This window comes from Penicillium rubens, assembly GCF_028828025.1.
Source record: "Penicillium rubens strain IBT 27055 chromosome Unknown utg000003l_segment0_segment0, whole genome shotgun sequence".
NCBI lineage: Eukaryota > Fungi > Ascomycota > Eurotiomycetes > Eurotiales > Aspergillaceae > Penicillium > Penicillium rubens.
In genome coordinates, this window is record NW_026890601.1 from 3,462,301 (window position 1) to 3,480,979 (window position 18,679).

Consider the following 18,679-nt stretch of genomic DNA (forward strand, 5'->3'; position numbering starts at 1 on the left):
AGATCACATACGGGGTGATGCATATTGTCGCAGATTGTTGGAGAAGATAAGTGAGAATTGAGGTGGGAAGCTTGCTGAGTCGTAGATGCGGGGAAGGGTTACCGAGGAAACTATACTGTCTTAACTTTAAATTCTACCTAGGTAGATTCTAAAGGACTTATAGTTAATAATATAGTTAGCTAGTTCTATATTGAAAAGACCCTACTTATTTTTATTAATTGTATCTTTATTTCTAACGAATCTAAGTCCTATTTTTGATACTAACTCTACTATATTTTCTATCTAGCTACCTTCTAAATTAATACGCGCGATTTCTATACTATATTTAGGAGATAATATTAAGTTCCTAGAATAAAGTATAGAATACTGGTCGGTATATAAAGATCGGTACTTTCGCTACTATTATTACTATTATCTAGGCAAAAGCTTAATTGGTCCCTTAACCAAAAAAAGGATACAGCTCTTCAATTATGTTTGAATTAAGCGAGTAATAGCTATATCTCTTCATCGTTTAACTGCAGCCGGGGCCCATTGTACTTTCGTCGAGCATAAATACCCCAATTTATTCCTGCAAATATGGCCATCACCCCTAGTACAGCCGATGTGTAGTCTGCGTTCATCTGTGTCAGCTATATACCCTAAGTAGGGGCTAGGAAGTATGTGACTTACTCATGTTGCTTCCAGTCACCGGGAGAACAGTCGGAAAGTCGTAGAAAATCAGGACAAGAATTGCGAATGCAATCGTGATGGCATTTACACTCCACCCCGCCACAGACGGTAGTCGAAAGCTCCGATCTCGGGGCAACCACATCTCGGAGCGCTTGCGATACATGAGAAGCGCAGCTGGGATCGCATAGGAGATGTGCTGGAGTACCAGACCACTGCCAATAAACGCATTGAAGGCAGATGAGGAACCCAAGTAAATACACCCAATGATGAACATGATCACGAAGTTGAAGGCGAGGCTCCATACGGGTACTTCAAACATTGTATCTATTTTGCTAAGCCATTTGCTACCGATAATGGCACGGTCTCTAGCCAGCGACCATGTTAAGCGAGAAGCAGTTTGTTGAGCACCAATGAGGGCGAATACGGCGGCGCAGCAAAGTAAAACGATGAATACTGTAGCGGCCACATCAGACCGCGTAGCCTGGTACCACATCTCGAATATAGGTACCCTGGATGATTGTTAGCATCTGGGAAGTGCAATATAGCCAAAAGAACGGGGATCGAGATGTACCCAGTAGCAGATGACACCACACCATCCAAATCACTGGTGCAATATAGCATGGCAACCATGAATGTGAATGATGAGACGAATCCAATAAGCAATGTACTCATCAAGGCTCGAGGTACCACCGTGCTCGCATTTTTGCATTCCTCAGCCAAGTGCAATGCGCCGTCGATGCCGGCGTACATATAGTTAGGGGTGACAAGACTGGTCAAGAAGGCAACGCCCCCAGAACTCCAACCACTATCGTTGACGAAGGACCCCCAAACACTGACGGAGGGCTGGTAATTGGAAGATGACCGAGCAACGCATGTAATAGTAATGACAAAGAAGCTGGCGATGGTCGCAAAGACTGGAATCATCAAAATCTACTCGTTAGATATGGAGGTGAGTACTCACATGCAACATCATGGATCCAAAGTGACCGTTTCAGCAGCGTTATGTTGTATAATAGCACAAGCCCGTTTATGGCTTGATAGATAAGGAAATAATGCCATGCCTGCGGGGTGTAAGTCGGGTTGTAGAACAAGGCGATCCCAACAACGAGCTGAGCGGGGATAATGGCAATTCCGGTGCAAATTGCTATCCACGAGAAGGCATTTGTCATGCCACAGAAGTAACTCTATCTGGTCAGCGAAAAGGAAGGGGAGATTAGTTTCCCTCCACAATGACTCACCAAGGACCGATTCATGGACTTAGGAGCCAAGATAGAAGTCCAGTGATATTGTCCGCCCGCAGTAGGATAAACGCTAGCAAGCTCAGCCAGGGTAAGAGCACAACAACCAACCAAAATGAGGATAAGAATGGGTCCATAGACCAAAGTGACTGGGCCACCCTGGGCAATTGCGAGAGATATTGTGCCCGCTATTCCGGCCCAGCTGTCGCATATAACCCAACTTGCTGATATAGTCTCCAGCTTTGTCATTTGTCTTCCCACATCCCCTTGGAGACTCAGGCCTTTGAGCTGTATTTGCTCCACAATGCCCTCTCCATGAGTGAATTCTACTATGCCATGAGCGAAATTCGTTATGGGGGTGCAGGTTAGATGAATGTAACTCACGCCGTTCGACATCCTGGGAGGCTGTAAGCGATAGCGAATTGTCAGAAAAAGGGATAGATAGAGCACATATGGATTGAGAGATTACAACACATACTATTTTTGCTTTTGAGCTCTTCGATACCCATATTGATGATTCGTGTCCCTGCCTAATAAAACCAAGTAGAGAATTGATGAATGAATACTGTAGAGACAGCCTCTATGGCAACTTTTAGTTCTTAAGAATGATTGACTCTTCACATGTTGATGGTGACCAAACCCAAGAAAGACACATAAGGTTCCTGACAGTCTCAAATGTTGGCACATAGCGATAAGAGGCGTTGTGCGGGGAAGGTGGCATATCGCCGAAAGGGGAAAGAAATGAGAGAAAATGCTTGATGTTGGTGGCAAAGCCCCACGAGGATAACCCTGGGAAATAACAAACCCAATTGAAGTACGAGGATGGTTCCTATGTGTCCCGACGAGGTTTTCCAGATACGATATCTATATACCAATAGAAAGTTCGCAAGTCGTTGATTATATTTAATACGAGTTTGAGCTGAAGGGGAGAGTGTGTTAGAACTTGAATTAGGTTCCTATTGGTTGTAGAAAGGTTCATTTCACAAATTAGGTCTTTTTTGGTCTTTTTCTGCTGTCTATCTAACAAACATAGAAGGGGTAATATCTATGCAACCAGACAACTTATGAGATTACCCGAGGAGACTACCAAAAAGACATTTAAAAAGGCTTCCTGAGAAGATTACCTGGAAAGACCAGCCTACTAACGCCGCACAGGCGGCCGACTTCACTGTTATACATTTTTATTTAAAACGCAGTACGGAGGGAGTCATATAAAGTATAGGATATACCTATGGAATATATTCAGGGATGGCTGCTATAGATAAGAACGCTCGATAGGAGCAGGCTGAATGTCCTCCTTCACTGTCATAGCCGCCCGTGTACCCTCTTCGATGGCACCATCAATGAAGCCACGCCAACCAACAGCCCAATCCGAGTTTGCAAAGACAACATTTCCATGCTGAGCCCGCATGGCACCCAAAGACGTGGATAACAGCCCAGGGGACGAGAAGAACCAGGCGCCCTTGGCAAACTCGTCTTTGCTCCAGTTGTGAAAGACCAATCGCTGAATATCCATGTTCCCAGGAGCCATGCTCTCGACGGCATTCTTGGTTTCGTTGATGTCTTCCTCGGGATGAATCTCGTTGTTGGAACCACCGAAACAAACGATATGAGTATTCCCAGCAGGTGTAGTTCCGTCACCAATGGCATATAGGAGCTTGTTGAAGGGATAGGATATCCCAGTCCACGAACGCATATCCTTGCTGGAAATCTCGGCGTGCACCTTGACACATTGGTTGACATGTCCAATATTTGTGGCTGCTGCACGCTGTGTATCCAGAGGAGGGTCAAATGATATGGTGTTGAGAACGTTGAGGGGAATAGTTGAAACTAGACGGGCACCAGTGTACTGGCGACCATCACGAGTGGTAAGGGTGACTTTATCACCCCGATCACTGATCGAGCTCACGGGACTGTTGAATGCATACAAGAGCCTTCCAGTGGCGAGTGCCTCTTTGAAGAACTTGATCGCGAAAGTCGACTGACCTCCCCTGAACTTGTACGAGATCAAGGCGTCCATCCAGCCACGATAGGAGTAGCCGCATAGAGCCCACCAATGAAGGAATTCAAAGAAGCTGGTTTCTTCCAATGTTGCGCAGCTGGAAAGAAGGACAAAGCTCTCAAGAGACGCACGTTCGTTCGGGCTAAGAGACAAAGCAATGGCTTCAATCCGGTCCTGGGCGGAGATTCCATCGTACCGGCGAGCCTCAGGGACGTGGAATGCGTCGTGGGGGAAAGGAAGAACCTTTCTGCCCAGATCACCATCGACATTGACAAATTTGTGGATGGCAGCGGAAAGGAGAGCGTCCTAGCATAGAAAGTCAGCCATGGCTTCCCGTGCAGCTGGTATTTAAAATACGAACCTCTTCTTCGTGGCTCATTATTGAGGAACCCTGAGCTGTGCGCAAGTGGAAGTGGTTCACACCGCGGGAGAAATTAAGAGATTCTTCCAGCTCGGTTCGCATGTTGTATCGCGAGATCTCGCGCCAAACATGAGGCTGACTCCAGTGCACCCAAGTTCCACCCATCTCGAACGGATAGTCGCCAATGTTGGAGGACCAAGAACGTCCACCAATACGATCACGAGCCTCGATTAGGAGGACGCGCAGACCTGTCATATTTAGCAAAACCGTATACAAACCAAATCGAGATGCTCGTATAACACACCGGCAAGGGTCAAGTCACGAGCGGCCGTAAGACCAGAATATCCGGCCCCGACAACGATAACATCGTACTTTGCCGAAGATGACGAGATGTTTGTAGGGGGAGAAATGACACCGATTGACGGGACACCTTGGGAAAGGCCAGTTTCAGGCGTCCATCGGAAACCGTCCCGGGACGTCATTGTGATGAGAGCCGGTTAATGACTTGGGGGATAAATGTACAAACCATGAATCAGAAACAGGTGAGAAATCGTCCTCTTTAAAAAGTCATGAAGTTTCATGAAAGATCCGATCTGTTGATGGTTACAACATCTATCGTAATCCTCGGGATCTCGGAATGAGTCGAAGATCATAAGAACGGAATAGAAAAGTTACCGGAAAGAGCCAAAAAAAGGAGATTTTTATCCTGCATAAGAGTCTATCGGAGACAAGTATTCCAAGCTGGTTCCGATGATAGTTGCAAGCCAACTTGTGGATCAACCAAAACCGCTCTTATGCGATATACAAAATTTCCCGATTAGGACAGTAAAGGGAGAAACCAAGCGAACCCGGCCGAATACCAATTCACTTAGCCTGAAAGGGACTTTACACATTTCCTTTCTGATATTACTTTTTATATAGAAATTACGAACAAACTACCTATGTATGTCCATCTTACAGTTTAATCCCGGATGTGTCGTGTGTACGTTCAAAGGCCGGTGACAAGGAAGATCCGGGGAGAAGCTGCGGGGAAACTGCCTCGGGTTTACGGCTTCCCCGCTGCCACAGCTCCAGCTCCGGGTTTCAACTCATCTTCGACCTTTTTCTGTCCACATTAGTCTTGACCCTATGGAATTTATTCCGTCATGGATATGACCCTCGACTCCCTTCATGCAGGGAGTATCAAACGCATTCGACAAGCATGTGCCAACTGCAGGTACGGCTAATGATATCTGGAATCTGCGCTTTGTGCTTTTCACTAATGCTGTAACACTCTGAATTATAGGCGTAAAAAGACCAAATGCACTGGCGAACGGCCTATCTGCTTGCACTGCCGTCGTAATCGTCTGGCTTGTATCTACGAGCCGTATGCCACCACTATAGGCGATCCGAATCATATGCCACCTGTTGTACCAACTGGAAACAATCCGAATGTGAATGACGTCGGTCGCATCTGAGCTTAGCGAAATGTGGATTTAAGGACTGACCTGGGAACAGACAGATCTTTTGCAGCGGATCAGCTCAATAGAGTCTCGCCTAGCCGAACTCAGTGGACGCGGGCCGCCACAGAGCAGGTTCGTTCTTGCATGCATGCGATGGATTTTGCCCAAATTGGCTGACCCTGGAACATAGCAATAACCTCCAAAATTTTGCCTTGCCCGCAAATCAGATTCGACCCCTGCCAGGAGATAACGAGGTTCCCCTGTTTCCGTCGTTGTCACCTCCACCAAGCGACCATTCGTATGTCATGTCATGGTTTCGGTTCACCATGGGGTCTCTTCATCCACTTCTAACATAATCCTCCGCACCATAGGCCCTTTCCTCCAGCACACGTGTTAACATCCATCGTCGACACATACTTCGAACATGTTCACAACCAACCATACTCACACTTTCAAGAGGCCTCTTTCCGGCAGAAACTCCAAAGCAATGCGCTGCCACGATGTTTGATCCTAGCCGTACTGTCTTCCGCGGTTAGGTTCTCGAAGAACGATTACTTCATTGGAAAGACACAAGATGCGTCAGAGAAATTTGCAAGAGAATCATGGTTATCGGTGCTCACCGAGCATCTGACAGTTGAAGATAACATCAATGTGTATGTAGTACAAACTGTCAATTTGCTTGCAGTGGTCGATTACACAGGTGAACTTTACCCGCTTTTAACGGAGATGAAGGATACTGATATACCGTGATATAGCCGGTCGTGTGAGTTCAGGATGGCTCAAAGTTGGACTTGCCGCCCGAATATCCCAGGACCTTCATTTGATGGTCGAGCCCGACGAATGGCTGCCACCTGTGGAACAGGAAGAGAAAAGACGAGCATTTTGGTCAGCATATCTTATTGACAAGCTGATTTCCTGTGGCAGATCACGACCACTTGTCATTTTGGACGAGGACTGCAACGTTCAATTACCCTGCGATAAACAAACATTCAGAAATGGAGACTGGAAGAAGACGAACACGATTGGCCAACTTCTTAACTGGAATTTTGAGGTTACTGAAAGTCCGAGCCCGTTCGCGCTAGTCATGTTAATGGCCTCAATCTTCGGCAGATGTACCAGATACGTGCATCAGAACCGCAGAGCCGATGAAATTCCACCCTGGGACCCGAAGTCCGAATTCTCTGCCATCAACTCCTCCTTACTTCTGCTTGAGTCCTATTCAAAGATTGGAAATCGATCGCTGGCTGAAATCCTACAAAGCGAGATCCAAGCAAACGTGACTTTTGACAGGCAAGAAGTTGGACATCTCATATTTGCCCATACAATGTTCCATCTTTGCCACTGCCTTCTGAATCACCCGTTTCTGGTGCGACTAAGGCTGAAGGTATTTGGGTCTAAAGCACCGGCTAGCTTCTCTGCACGCTCTCTGCATGTAGGGTGTAATCATGCAAGACAACTCATGGATGTTCTGCGAGACGCTTCGGAGAATGGATGTCAGGTTGAGTCATCATTTTATGCTTATTGTATTGCTATCGCCGGAGGTGTGAACTCTCTCGCATCACATTTTGAGCATCAACAGGCAGAGTGCTCACAGTCCGAGATTTCGTACTACTTCAATGAGTGCCTGGGTGCCCTTAACCGACTAGCAAAGGTCTGGGTTCATGCAGGAAACATGGTGCGTTTGTCCACGTAAAAGAATGGTCTGCTTCTGACACTTGTGTACCAAGGCTGTCCGTCTCCAAGAGTTCCATAACATGTCCCATCGATTTGCCAGTCTTCTAGATCCGACGCGCTTGATGGAAGAAGTTGATCCCGTGTCTCAAGAGGTTCTTTGGTCAATGATAGACTATGGTACTCTAGGTGCAGATCCACAAACAAAACCACTGACACCAAGGACTGAAATATCCAATCTTCCTTCCCCAACATCGTGGGCTATCGGCTCAGACATCCTGGGGAATGCACCTTCGCGGTTTGAGGGCGACAACGTGGATATATTTGGTGGACTGACTCCCGCCATGCGACTGAATGAAGTCGAACATCTTTTAGACTGCAGTCCCGGAGCCAATGGGATGATCTGAGCCTAGAAGGAAGTATGCGTGGCTCTTGTCCGCCTGTCGATATCTTCGGTCCGCTCGGTCCGATTCTGATCCCATCCATTTCCCCGAACAGGAACTGAGGGTATGAATAACCCGTGATGAGCTATTATTCGGTAACTAACCCCGTTAATTTGGCAACCTATTGCACGCTATGGATGGAAAACAGCTTCCACCTTGGAATGGTGTCGTTTCGGGGACAACTGCCGCTATTCTGGCCAACACTCTTGTATACCCTCTTGATATGTATTAAAACTACCTGATCATTGTGTCACTGGCTTTGTCTAACAACTACTACAGCGTGAAGACACGGTTACAAGTGCAAATCCAGAAACGAGAATTGAAAGCCGACGGCAGAGACACTATCGAACATGCCGATTACCATAATGCATTAGATGCAACTCTACATATCCTTCGGGAAGATGGAATTTGCGGCCTTTACAGTGGACTCAACAGCTCCATCTTTGGAACAGCCTCCATGAACTTTGCGTACTTCTACTGGTCCGCAGTCGCACGGAGCTTACTTCAATCAGTCCCTCGTTTGCATGATCTTTCACAGGAAAGTAAAATCGTGAAGGAACTCGCACTTGGGGCTGTTGGTGGGGCCATGGCCCAATTGTGCACCAACCCAATCGCAGTCATATCTATACGGCAGCAAACCCGGAAAGCTGGTGAGAAAGGAATCTCAATGTGGACGACTATGATGGAGATTGTGCAAAGTGAGGATGGATGGACTGGTCTTTGGAGAGGCTTGAAAGTTAACCTCATTCTTGTTGTGAATCCGATGATCACGTATGGTGTCTACCAATCCCTACGAGGCCAGTTGGTGTCACACAAGAAAGGGCCCAGCTCTCTGGATGCCTTTCGTGAGTGCGCATTCTTGTTGAAGGTCTGGACAGTTACTGACTCGCCTGGTTTGATCTGTAGTACTCGGCGCCCTTTCGAAAGTACTAGCGACCATCGCCACGCATCCACTCATCGTCGCGAAGACCATGTTGCAATCCAAACCTCCCGACTGTCGAAATGGCAAGCCTTTTAAGGGATTCACCGAGGCTCTTGCCTATGTCATAAGCAATGAAGGATTCTTTCGACTGTACAAAGGGCTAGCCCCACAGATCATCAAGGGGTTTTTGGTTCAGGGGCTGATGATGATGTTGAAGGAGAGGTACAGTTCAGACACGTTCCTGCTTTCCTCGTGAAAAACTAACTTGACGGATAGGACTGAGGTTCTACTTGTTATGGCAATCTCCTTGCACAGAAGACGGATGCAGCGTCTATCATGAAAGAGGCCATCAAGTTTTTGATATAATTGGTACTATCCCGTGTGTATGGTTCTAGTTATTATTGGGTTAGGGAATAGATAAATATCAAAACCTTACGAGAAACTTGCCTGGTTTAAGGTCCGTTAGAGAACAGAGCGCTCTAGGGTCTCTGACCCTGAGCACTATGAGATGTCGGCCCAACCCACGATCAAGACATATATTGAATTTTCAATTACAGACCAGTCTATTAAGAAAGCTTCAATCATCAGTTCAGAGATGCCCAGCAGAAATCAATACAAGGGAAGACTGCGTGGAGTCCATATTCTTCGGTCCTGGCGGTCCGAACCGCTTTCCCCGGCGTCAGCACCGGTCCGACTGCGGATATCGGTCCCAACTAGGACATAGAGCCTGGAATTCGGAAACAACGTACTGATCCAAAGAGACAGAATAATTGGAAAGTATTAGACCGACTGAAGTTGGACTTTCAAATCTCAAAAAGAAGGATCCCAACAGCGATCATGTCTGTTTCCAACGTGCCGTTCGCCGACCCTTTATGGCTTAACCGGAAGCATAGCCCGTATTACAAAGATTCACATCGCAAACTGCAAAAAGAAGTTCGCCAGTATGTGGATGAACATATCTCACCATTTTGTGAGGAATGGGAAAAGCAAGGATTCGTTCCGCCCGAGGTAAGCAGCGATGTACTCTATGAGCAGTTATCCACGGTCAATATTGAAGTAATCACTTTTCAGGCTCAAAAGCGCCACGCAGAGTTAGGATATACCGCCGTCGCTTCTTTTCCACTGGCGGCAGACTACCTAGACGGCCAACGACTTCCCGGCGATATCAATCCCTACGAGTGGGATGGGTTCCACGATATCGTCGTCATTGACGAGCTGGCTCGCTGCGGATACCTTGGTATTGTGTGGGCGCTCGGGTGCGGAAACTCGATTGGCGGACCGCCTATTATCAACTTTGGAAATGAAGAGCAGAAGCGCCGCTTTCTTCCGGATATGCTGAAAGGGAAAATTCGATTTTGCCTTGGTGTGACTGAGCCTGATGGTGAGAGTTATCTTTCCATTGTGATATTTATACAACTCGTTGGCTGACGATTCATGGGCTGTAGCTGGATCTGATGTTGCTGGAATAACGACTGTTGCTGAACGGAAAGGCGATGCTTACATTGTGAATGGGGCGAAGAAATGGATCACGAACGGCATCTTCGCTGACTTTTGCACTGCTGCTGTGAGGACTGGAGGATCAGGCACTCATGGTATATCAGCTCTGGTAATTCCGATGAAAGCTCCCGGAGTAATCTGCAGGAAGATCGAGAACTCAGGCGTTCATGCTAGTGGTACGTCAATTTATTCTGGCGGTCTATCATATGAAGCCATCGTAGTCGAGCTGGCTAACCCATTGATAGGATCAACCTACATTGAGTTCGATCAGGTTGAAGTCCCCGTCGACAACCTGCTGGGAGAGGAAAACAAAGGGTTCCCCGTCATCATGAACAGTGAGTCTCGCGATCGTCCTTCCATTCTCTAAAACAAGTCTGCAAAAATCAGAGGAGATCTAACAGAAGCCAGATTTCAACCATGAGCGCCTGTGGTTGGCCTGTACATCCCTCCGCATGGCCCGTGTCTGCGCCGAGGATGCCTACCAGCACGCCATAACCCGTGAAACGTTTGGGAAAAGGCTTATCGAGAACCAAATTATTCGCTCGAAGTTCAGTGCAATGGCGCGCAGTCTTGACTCGAATTACGCATGGATGGAGCAGCTTGTGTATATCGCAGAGATAGCCAAGAAGGAGGGCACGGACGCTGGAACGGGAGGGCTGTTTGCGAATTTGAAAGTGCTGGCAGGTCAAACTCTGGAGAAGGTCAACCGAGAGTCTCAGCAGGTTATGGGTGGACTTGGGTACTCCAAGAATGGTCGTGGCTCCAGGATTGAGCAGGTCAGTCGTGACGTTAGGGTAATGGTTGTTGGAGGCGGGAGTGAAGAGATTCTGTCAGAGTTGGCCGTCAATCAGGAGATTAAGGCGATGAAGAAGCAGAGCAAACTCTAGAACCTAGCTGTAAATCAATATCAGCAATGGACATGCGAAATCGTGTATCTTTGAGTCATATGACTCATATGTCCGAGGTCTCTTTGATGCAAATATAGACAGACTACTTCCTGATCAGGACTTACCTTTGATACAATCCGAGAGGTTAAATTGGTAATGTACCACTTTTTTCAATTCTTGATACTATGTATATTGGGCGTTGGGTTTGATCTAATCATACTATTGCGATATAGGGTCTTATTTCATACCACAGAGCAAAGAATCTTCCCTTCCTCCACTGCATCTCCTTGCTTCCATCTCGTCTCGAACTTCCCGGACACAGAAACCGCAATACTAACTTCCATCTTCATGCTTTCAATAACCATTACTGACTCACCAGATTGAACCTCTTCTCCATTGCTTTTCAAAATTGATAGAACCTTGCAGGGCATTGGCGCCTCAATAGTCCTTTGCTCAGGCCCGCCCTTAGCCTTCGCCACAGACCGGATACTTTCTGCAAATGATAACAGTGTATCGCGTTTGAACTCAACATACGTCCCAAGGGCAGGTAAATGGCAGAAGACTCGCTGGCCTCGATCAATCTCTCCGACCAGCGCGTGCGGTTTGGCTGAAGGGAGAGCCACATGTGCTAGAAACTTGGTTCCGTCGATGGAGAGCTGAATGGTAGAGGCCAGCCATGATTCAACCATAGCGGGATTTCCTTGTGACGGATGCCATGAATCGATGCTGACTCGATAGGGACTAGAAGACATGGCCTTTCCACTGCGTAGTGCCTGGCTGATGCTGTTATACTGGGCGGATACCTGTGTGGCAGCCGCGGCTGACTCTTCTTGAGACTGCCCAACCTTTTCAACAGGGATGAGATATGCCTCTGCCTCGCTGCTTGAACTCTGCTTGATTTGAGGCTTCCATATACACATCGTAGTTGCGAAATCAATATCCTCTTGCTTCTTACCAGGCCAGTCCACAGTCGTCACAATGTCGCAGTGAACACTGACCGGGTCCATCCGTTGATTGCGGAACTGTGCCCGAACACCCCAGAATGGCTTCTTCTGAATGCCGACCGGTATGAAGCTCGGAATTTTCCGAACAACCAAGCCCGGTAGAACAGAAAGCACCTTCTCCACCTCCTGTAGGTCCCCACTCCAGTATGGTTGCAGCAATTCATCGATGTGTGTAGGGATGAATGACGTTTCGTATGCAGGGTCATAGAATGCTTTGTTCAATAAACAAGCCTGCAGGAAGAGTTGATTGGTTTTAACACCAACACAAGCAGTATGAGCGAGCACCTTGGCCATCTTCTCCACGGCAAGAGGCCTAGTCGGCGCCCAAACGACAATCTTGGCGATCATGGAATCAAAATAAATTGAGACAGTGGATCCAGTCTCAATCGCTGTTTCGTAGCGGATGTCTCGACCTGGCCCGAGGGCACCTGACGCCGGAAGCCATAGGTGGACCTTGCCGTGCTCTGGGAAGAAACTCTTTTGCGGATCTTCAGCGCACAAGCGGCATTCGATTGCGTGTCCCTTTTGAGTGACATTCTGAACGACAGGCAGGCTCTGCAATTTTCCACTGGCAGCGACAAATAATTGGAGTGCAACCAAATCCACTTGTGTGACCTCCTCAGTGATCGGATGCTCGACTTGCAATCTAGCGTTGACTTCAAGGAAATAGAAGTGATTGGTTTTAATATCGACGATGAACTCGACCGTACCGGCGTTCTCATATCCAATCAACTTGGCAATACGAACGGCAGTGTTGCTCATATTTTGCCGCGTTTCATCCGTGAGAAAAGTGCAAGGAGTTTCCTCGATGACCTTTTGATGTCTTCGCTGAACAGAGCAGTCACGATCGAAAAATGAGATCACTTCCCCGTGCGAGTCACCCAAAATCTGAATCTCAACGTGTTTGCTGCTTTCGATGTACTTTTCCAATATACAATCACTTGAGCCGAATGATCGCTGGGCCTCTGATTGTGCCCGCGCAAGCTCCTGTTTCAATTCTCCTGCTTCTCGCACAATTCGCATGCCCTTCCCACCACCTCCTGCAGATGCTTTGAGCATCACTGGAAAACCAATCTCCTGTGCAGCTTGCTTCAACGCATCTTCGTCTTGGCTGGATCCGGAGAAGCCGGGAATCAGAGGGACATCGGGTGCCTGCTGTCGCAAATATTCTTTCGATGACCGCTTGTCACCTAAAGTTGACATGGCACTGGCACTTGGCCCGACGAAGATGAGCCCTGCTTTCCGGACGGTGTTTGCAAAATCTGCATTCTCGCTCAGATATCCATAACCAGGGTGGATTGCTTGAGCTCCTGCAGAGACTGCAGTGCGAATGAGTAGGTCGATGTCAAGAAAAGGGTTTCTTTCACTCCTGTCAATGCTGCCAATATTGATGGCTTCATCGGCATCTCGAACATGACGTGAAGAAGCGTCCCTTGTATAGTTAGTATATGACCAATGACCACCGTGAGTTGATACGTTGGGCACCTACTCATCAACATAAACTGCGACGGACAGAATGTTCAATACCCGACAGGTCTTGATAATGCGACACGCAATTTCACCGCGATTGGCAATAAGCACCTTCCGGATTATCTGTCGACCATCACTGCCTAGTGGGGGCTGCGCGACGAATAATGGTTTGCGAAGAGGTGAAGCATTGCTTGTGTCTTCATACTTATTGGTATTTGCCATGGTCATCTTGCTTCAGGTTTCAGACAAGAATCGGATTAGGCCGGAGATCTGTGTGATTAAAGACCAATCCACATAATCAGAGCAGGTATTCATTATACTCACAATTTGTCTTCTACACATCTCGGAAGGCTCCCTCCCCGAGCCAGACCCGCTCGGTCCGGCGTCCGCCTCACGACTGTGGGGTCGGTCCGGTGCGCAGCCAACCCACGCAGTCTTGGAAACTACGGGGATGATCTCGGGAGTAACCCGGAGACGAAGAGGAGTGGTGCTGTGGATCTAGTGGAAAGCTTTGATATGATTCTTGCGACTATTCCATAGTGTGCTAGATACTTGAAAGGTTGAATGTATTTCCATAGCAATATTGCCTAGACATGTGTGACCTTATATTTAGATTCCGTATAGATGCTGTGCCAAAATGTCCCAAGACGACGTTATAGATACAGCATATCTAAATTCTTGCCAACAGACTATGCGACTCTGCCCCCTTAACTCCCTGCAACGTAGCAACCTCCAAACACATACCCAATACATCGCGCGTATCCCGAGGCTCAATGATTCCATCATCAATCAACATAGCGCTAGTCGAGTAGCACTCTGCATCCCGCTGAACCCTGTCCCTAAATTCCTGCACCTGCTTCTTCAGCTTTTCGGGTGATAGAGTAACCCCCTTCGACATAGCACTCGCTTGTTGGACATTCTCCATAACACCCGACAGCTGATCGGGTCCCATAACACTGCAGCGACCCGTCGGCCATGTAAAGAGAAAACGTGGCTTATACGATCGTCCACACATAGCGTAGTTCCCAGCTCCGTATGAAGCACCGAGAATGATAGAGATGTGGGGTACTGTCGAACAGCTGACGGCCGAGACGAGTTGAGCGCCCATTTTGATGATTCCGGCGTGTTCTGCCTTAGCGCCAACCATGAATCCGGTAACGTTGTGCAGGAAGATAATCGGAGTGTTTCTGTATGAGTTAGCCTCCTCTCAGCAGAACCAGAATCGAAGACCATACTGCTGGTTGCACATTCGAATGAATTGCGCAGCCTTTCCTGCCTCGTTCGGGTTGATGACCGACAGTTGGTTGGCTACGATACCAACAGGCAAGCCTGTAAAAAAATTAATATTAGCTTAGAGCGACCCAATAGCACACCGGGGTTTCTTTTCTTACCCATTATATGAGCCCTGGCGGTTATGATATTCGGTCCATACTTCGGCTTGAAAACGGATAGACGAGAATCATCAACAATTCGCAGCAAAACCTCACTCATATCAAAAGGCTTCCGGATATCAGGGTTGACAATTGATAACAAGTCATCAATTGGATACCGAGGGGGAAGTGGCTCGATCACTCTCGGCTTGGTTGTTCGTACGTGCAACGAGGCCACCCACTCTCGGGCCTTTGAGATGGCATCGAACCTGATATTCATCGTCAGCATTATATATAATGAGTGAAAGAGGAAGTGGGTGTCATACTCATCAGAAGAAATCTGGTCAGCAAGTCCAGTCGTGACAGCATGGACTTTGGCACCGCCAAGCTCTTCAGCCCCAATGACCTCGCCAGTAGCCATCTTCACCAGAGGCGGACCACCAAGGTAAGCTTGGGCTTGGTTTTCAACAAAGATTGTGTAATCCGACAAAGCGGGATGATACGCTCCACCTGCGGTGGAAGCCCCGAATACGATTGCACACGATGGCTTTCCGTGCTGCGTACGGACAGCAAGATCGCGGAAGAGCTGGCCTCCCTTGTGGAAGACTCGAAATTGTTGAGGTAGAAAAACACCGGCCTGGTTTGTCAGTATAAGGCTGTCCCATAGTGCCTCGCTGTACTAACCGATTGAACCAAAGATATCAGCGGTAGATCGTTCTCAAACGCGATTTCCATCATCCGATTCACTTTGAGCACTATAGCATGTGTTAGATAAATAATCAGCTAATCAAAAATTATGAGCTCACCTGTCATCTCATTCCAAGCCCCTCCACTCTGTGTTGGGATATGTGACATGAGAAGACATGGCGTTCCACTATGGTTGTTAGAGCGGACCGAACCTCAGGCAATTTACTTCGCCTACCAAACATTGCCAATTCCAGCAATCAAGTTCGCACATGGCGTAGAGTCTTTGTTTTCAAACCCAGCAAAAGCACAAAGTTCCAGAAAAGGCGAGTCTTGATCTAGTAACAATGCGATCCGATCTCTGGCTGTTCCCATCCAGTGTTAGATACGGCATAAACTGGGCAAAAGCTCACTTACGGAGGAGCTGGCCGCGGCTCTGGTGCCTTCTCATGGAAACCTCATTTCCCTCGGCAGACACCTTCCTCAAGCAATCTTCAAATCTTTCCAGGACAGGCTCCCAGCTCTTCTTGTTTGCTTGGAACGACTCTGCCCGAAGGTCCAGGTTCGCAGAGTGAACTGGGAATGATGACTCGGTCGCCATACTGAATCTAACAAGTAACAAAAACGATCAATGGTTTTAGGATAAAAATTACACTGTGAGGAGTGATCGCTCGACGTGTAAGTTAAGAAACCCCGCGGACAGGGCAAGGCACGCTCGGTCCGAAGCCCGGGGCTCACCCGACCAAGGGGGGGAAGCAGACCCAGATACTACAGATCTAATGCGGACAGAACATATGTGTATTTAACAATTGAATACTTTTATACTACATATTTCAGCTAATATCGGCATCATTTATTCCAACGCTCTACCTACTTCCAATCTCACTCATTTTGGAAACCGACCCCAATCGCCCTTGGGCCACTATTCAAACATAATGGAAGCCAGACTCGCGCTCCTTCAAGGCTCCAAAGAGCCTGCCTTGTGGTTTGAAACACTGGGAAACTTCATCGACAAGCAAGCTTCCCAGTATGAAGACCGAGTAGCTGCTATTTTCCCTTGGCAATCCGTCCGACTCTCATACCGTCAATTGGCAGAGCGGAGCAAGATTCTTGCAAAGGCAATGCTAGAGATGGGACTACGCAAGGGAGACTGTGTTGGAGTCATGGCAGGGAACTGTTATCAGTATATTGAGGTTTTCCTCGGTGGCGGGCGCATTGGATGCCCTGTTGTTGTTCTGAACAATACCTACATTCCAAGGGAACTAATGAGTGCTGTGCAAAAGAGCTGTAAGTTCTGGATAGTTCAATTGGTCAAATACCACAAGTTCTGATCACTCATCTCATATATTTAGCTTGCAAATTGGTTTTCGTTGCCTCCGATATTGGTTCGCGGAGTCTCTCGGCTCATATCAACGCGCTTTGTGGTGATCAATCGAGAAACCCTGCTCTGCCAGAACTCCGCCGGGTTGTCAACTTTGGGAATAAGGATCCAAGTAGCACCGGAGTCGAAATGCAGTCTTACAGCGCCTTTACCTCTGGCGCCCAATCTGTCTTCATGAAAGACTCAATGCTGCTCCGTGCAGAGAAGTCCGTGGAGCCCGAAGATGTCCTCAACCTACAATTCACCTCCGGTATTATCCTTTAATCACCTTCAAAATGTTCCGCCATCTAATATCCAAGTAGGAACCACTGGCTCCCCAAAAGCTGCCATGCTAAGCCACATGTGAGTAAATTTCCCCAATATCCAAAGATAATCTCACTAAGAAGCGCAGTAACCTCCTCAACAACGCCCGCTTTGTCGGCGACGCAATGCACCTCACCCCAACAGACATAATCTGCTGCCCCCCACCTCTATTCCACTGCTTTGGTTTAGTCTTAGGCTTCCTCGCGTCTTTCGTACACGGCAGCTCAATAGTATTTCCATCAGACTTCTTCGACGTCCGGAAATTCGTTTCAACAATCCTCTCCGAAAACGCAACCGTCCTCCTCGGCGTTCCGACAATGTACATTTCGGAGCTGGAGGTCCTTTCAAAAAGTCGACAGCGTCCCCACCATCTGAGGACAGGTCTTGCGTCGGGCTCGGCTGTTTCACAAGGTCTTATGAATCAGCTCAGAGAGGAAATGGGCGTACAGAAGATGTTGATCGCGTATGGCATGACCGAAACCAGTCCAGTCACATTCATTACCTCTATTGAGGATGGGGATGAGAAGGGGACATCGACCGTGGGTAGAGTCCTGCCGCATACGGGTGCCAAGGTTGTTGGGAAAGGGGGCGAGATTGTTCGGAGAGGGGAGAGGGGAGAGTTGTGTACTAGTGGGTTTGCCCTGCAGAAGGGGTATTGGGGGAATGAGGAGAAGACCCGGGAGGTCATGAGGGTGGATGGGGATGGAGTTTTGTGGATGCATACAGGGGATGAGGCTTTTATTGATGAAGATGGATATGCTCATATTACGGGGAGGATCAAGGATCTCATTATACGGGGTAAGTTCTGGTATAACCTGATTTTGATCTGGTTTGCTAACCACTAATGGTGCTAGGCGGGGAAAATATATTTCCGAGAGAGATTGAAGAGCGACTTACGTTGCATCCGTCTATCAGCGAAGCCAGTGTGGTTGGAATCAAAGATGAAAGATACGGCGAGGTTGTTGGATGCTTTTTGAAAATGGCTGAAGGATATCCCAAAGTCCCTGATACAGAGGTGAAACAGTGGGTAGGCGAGAAGCTTGGTCGACACAAGACGCCACAGTATACATTCTGGATTGGAGATGAAAAAGTGGGAACCGATTTCCCCAAGACTGGGAGCGGGAAACATCAGAAGCACATCATGCGGGACCTTGGAAATTTGCTAGTGCAGAGGGATACGGCGAGAGCCAAGCTATAGTGATATGAATTGCAACTCCAATCGATTCCTTCATTCATTGTTCAGTGTGGAAACCTAAAAATGTCTGATCTATTGCAATAAGTAGGTAGCAGCTTTTCAAGACTCAAACCTGGCTATTTACTTTGATGCATAAGCAT

At 47.8% G+C, this 18,679-nt stretch overlaps 8 protein-coding genes across 8 annotated transcripts; 4 read left to right on the forward strand and 4 right to left on the reverse strand.

Moving 5' to 3' along the window:
* Positions 1-494: 494 nt before the first annotated feature.
* Positions 495-2,416, reverse strand: N7525_007527 (putative choline transport protein; the record flags this gene model as incomplete). Its single annotated transcript, XM_061214130.1, has 7 exons — positions 495-610; positions 670-1,178; positions 1,241-1,583; positions 1,631-1,853; positions 1,908-2,236; positions 2,292-2,312; positions 2,386-2,416. The coding sequence occupies 7 exons, from the start codon at positions 2,414-2,416 to the stop codon at positions 495-497; spliced, it is 1,572 nt and encodes a 523-aa protein (XP_061068561.1).
* A 746-nt stretch (positions 2,417-3,162) lies between these two features.
* N7525_007528 (flavin monoamine oxidase family protein) lies at positions 3,163-4,752 on the reverse strand (the record flags this gene model as incomplete). Its single annotated transcript, XM_002567934.1, has 3 exons — positions 3,163-4,215; positions 4,271-4,518; positions 4,575-4,752. The coding sequence occupies 3 exons, from the start codon at positions 4,750-4,752 to the stop codon at positions 3,163-3,165; spliced, it is 1,479 nt and encodes a 492-aa protein (XP_002567980.1).
* A 663-nt stretch (positions 4,753-5,415) lies between these two features.
* N7525_007529 (uncharacterized protein) lies at positions 5,416-7,790 on the forward strand (the record flags this gene model as incomplete). Its single annotated transcript, XM_061214131.1, has 7 exons — positions 5,416-5,486; positions 5,556-5,712; positions 5,768-5,844; positions 5,903-6,010; positions 6,084-6,412; positions 6,468-7,387; positions 7,440-7,790. 7 exons carry the CDS (start codon positions 5,416-5,418, stop codon positions 7,788-7,790), a joined length of 2,013 nt encoding a protein of 670 aa, XP_061068562.1.
* A 169-nt stretch (positions 7,791-7,959) lies between these two features.
* N7525_007530 (uncharacterized protein) lies at positions 7,960-9,088 on the forward strand (the record flags this gene model as incomplete). Its single annotated transcript, XM_002567936.2, has 4 exons — positions 7,960-8,051; positions 8,106-8,671; positions 8,733-8,970; positions 9,025-9,088. 4 exons carry the CDS (start codon positions 7,960-7,962, stop codon positions 9,086-9,088), a joined length of 960 nt encoding a protein of 319 aa, XP_002567982.2.
* Positions 9,089-9,585: 497 nt separating this feature from the next.
* On the forward strand, positions 9,586-11,132 carry N7525_007531 (acyl-CoA dehydrogenase family protein; the record flags this gene model as incomplete). Its single annotated transcript, XM_002567937.1, has 5 exons — positions 9,586-9,756; positions 9,820-10,129; positions 10,194-10,421; positions 10,491-10,580; positions 10,654-11,132. 5 exons carry the CDS (start codon positions 9,586-9,588, stop codon positions 11,130-11,132), a joined length of 1,278 nt encoding a protein of 425 aa, XP_002567983.1.
* A 242-nt stretch (positions 11,133-11,374) lies between these two features.
* N7525_007532 (acetyl/propionyl/methylcrotonyl-CoA carboxylase subunit alpha) lies at positions 11,375-13,834 on the reverse strand (the record flags this gene model as incomplete). Its single annotated transcript, XM_002567938.1, has 2 exons — positions 11,375-13,568; positions 13,626-13,834. The coding sequence occupies 2 exons, from the start codon at positions 13,832-13,834 to the stop codon at positions 11,375-11,377; spliced, it is 2,403 nt and encodes an 800-aa protein (XP_002567984.1).
* Positions 13,835-14,276: 442 nt separating this feature from the next.
* Positions 14,277-16,261, reverse strand: N7525_007533 (acyl-CoA carboxylase subunit beta; the record flags this gene model as incomplete). Its single annotated transcript, XM_061214132.1, has 7 exons — positions 14,277-14,793; positions 14,842-14,935; positions 14,998-15,613; positions 15,661-15,731; positions 15,783-15,850; positions 15,899-16,025; positions 16,078-16,261. 7 exons carry the CDS (start codon positions 16,259-16,261, stop codon positions 14,277-14,279), a joined length of 1,677 nt encoding a protein of 558 aa, XP_061068563.1.
* A 334-nt stretch (positions 16,262-16,595) lies between these two features.
* Positions 16,596-18,542, forward strand: N7525_007534 (uncharacterized protein; the record flags this gene model as incomplete). The annotated part of the gene is made up of 5 exons (XM_002567940.2): positions 16,596-16,947; positions 17,013-17,291; positions 17,344-17,383; positions 17,433-18,142; positions 18,199-18,542. 5 exons carry the CDS (start codon positions 16,596-16,598, stop codon positions 18,540-18,542), a joined length of 1,725 nt encoding a protein of 574 aa, XP_002567986.1.
* Positions 18,543-18,679: the final 137 nt, after the last annotated feature.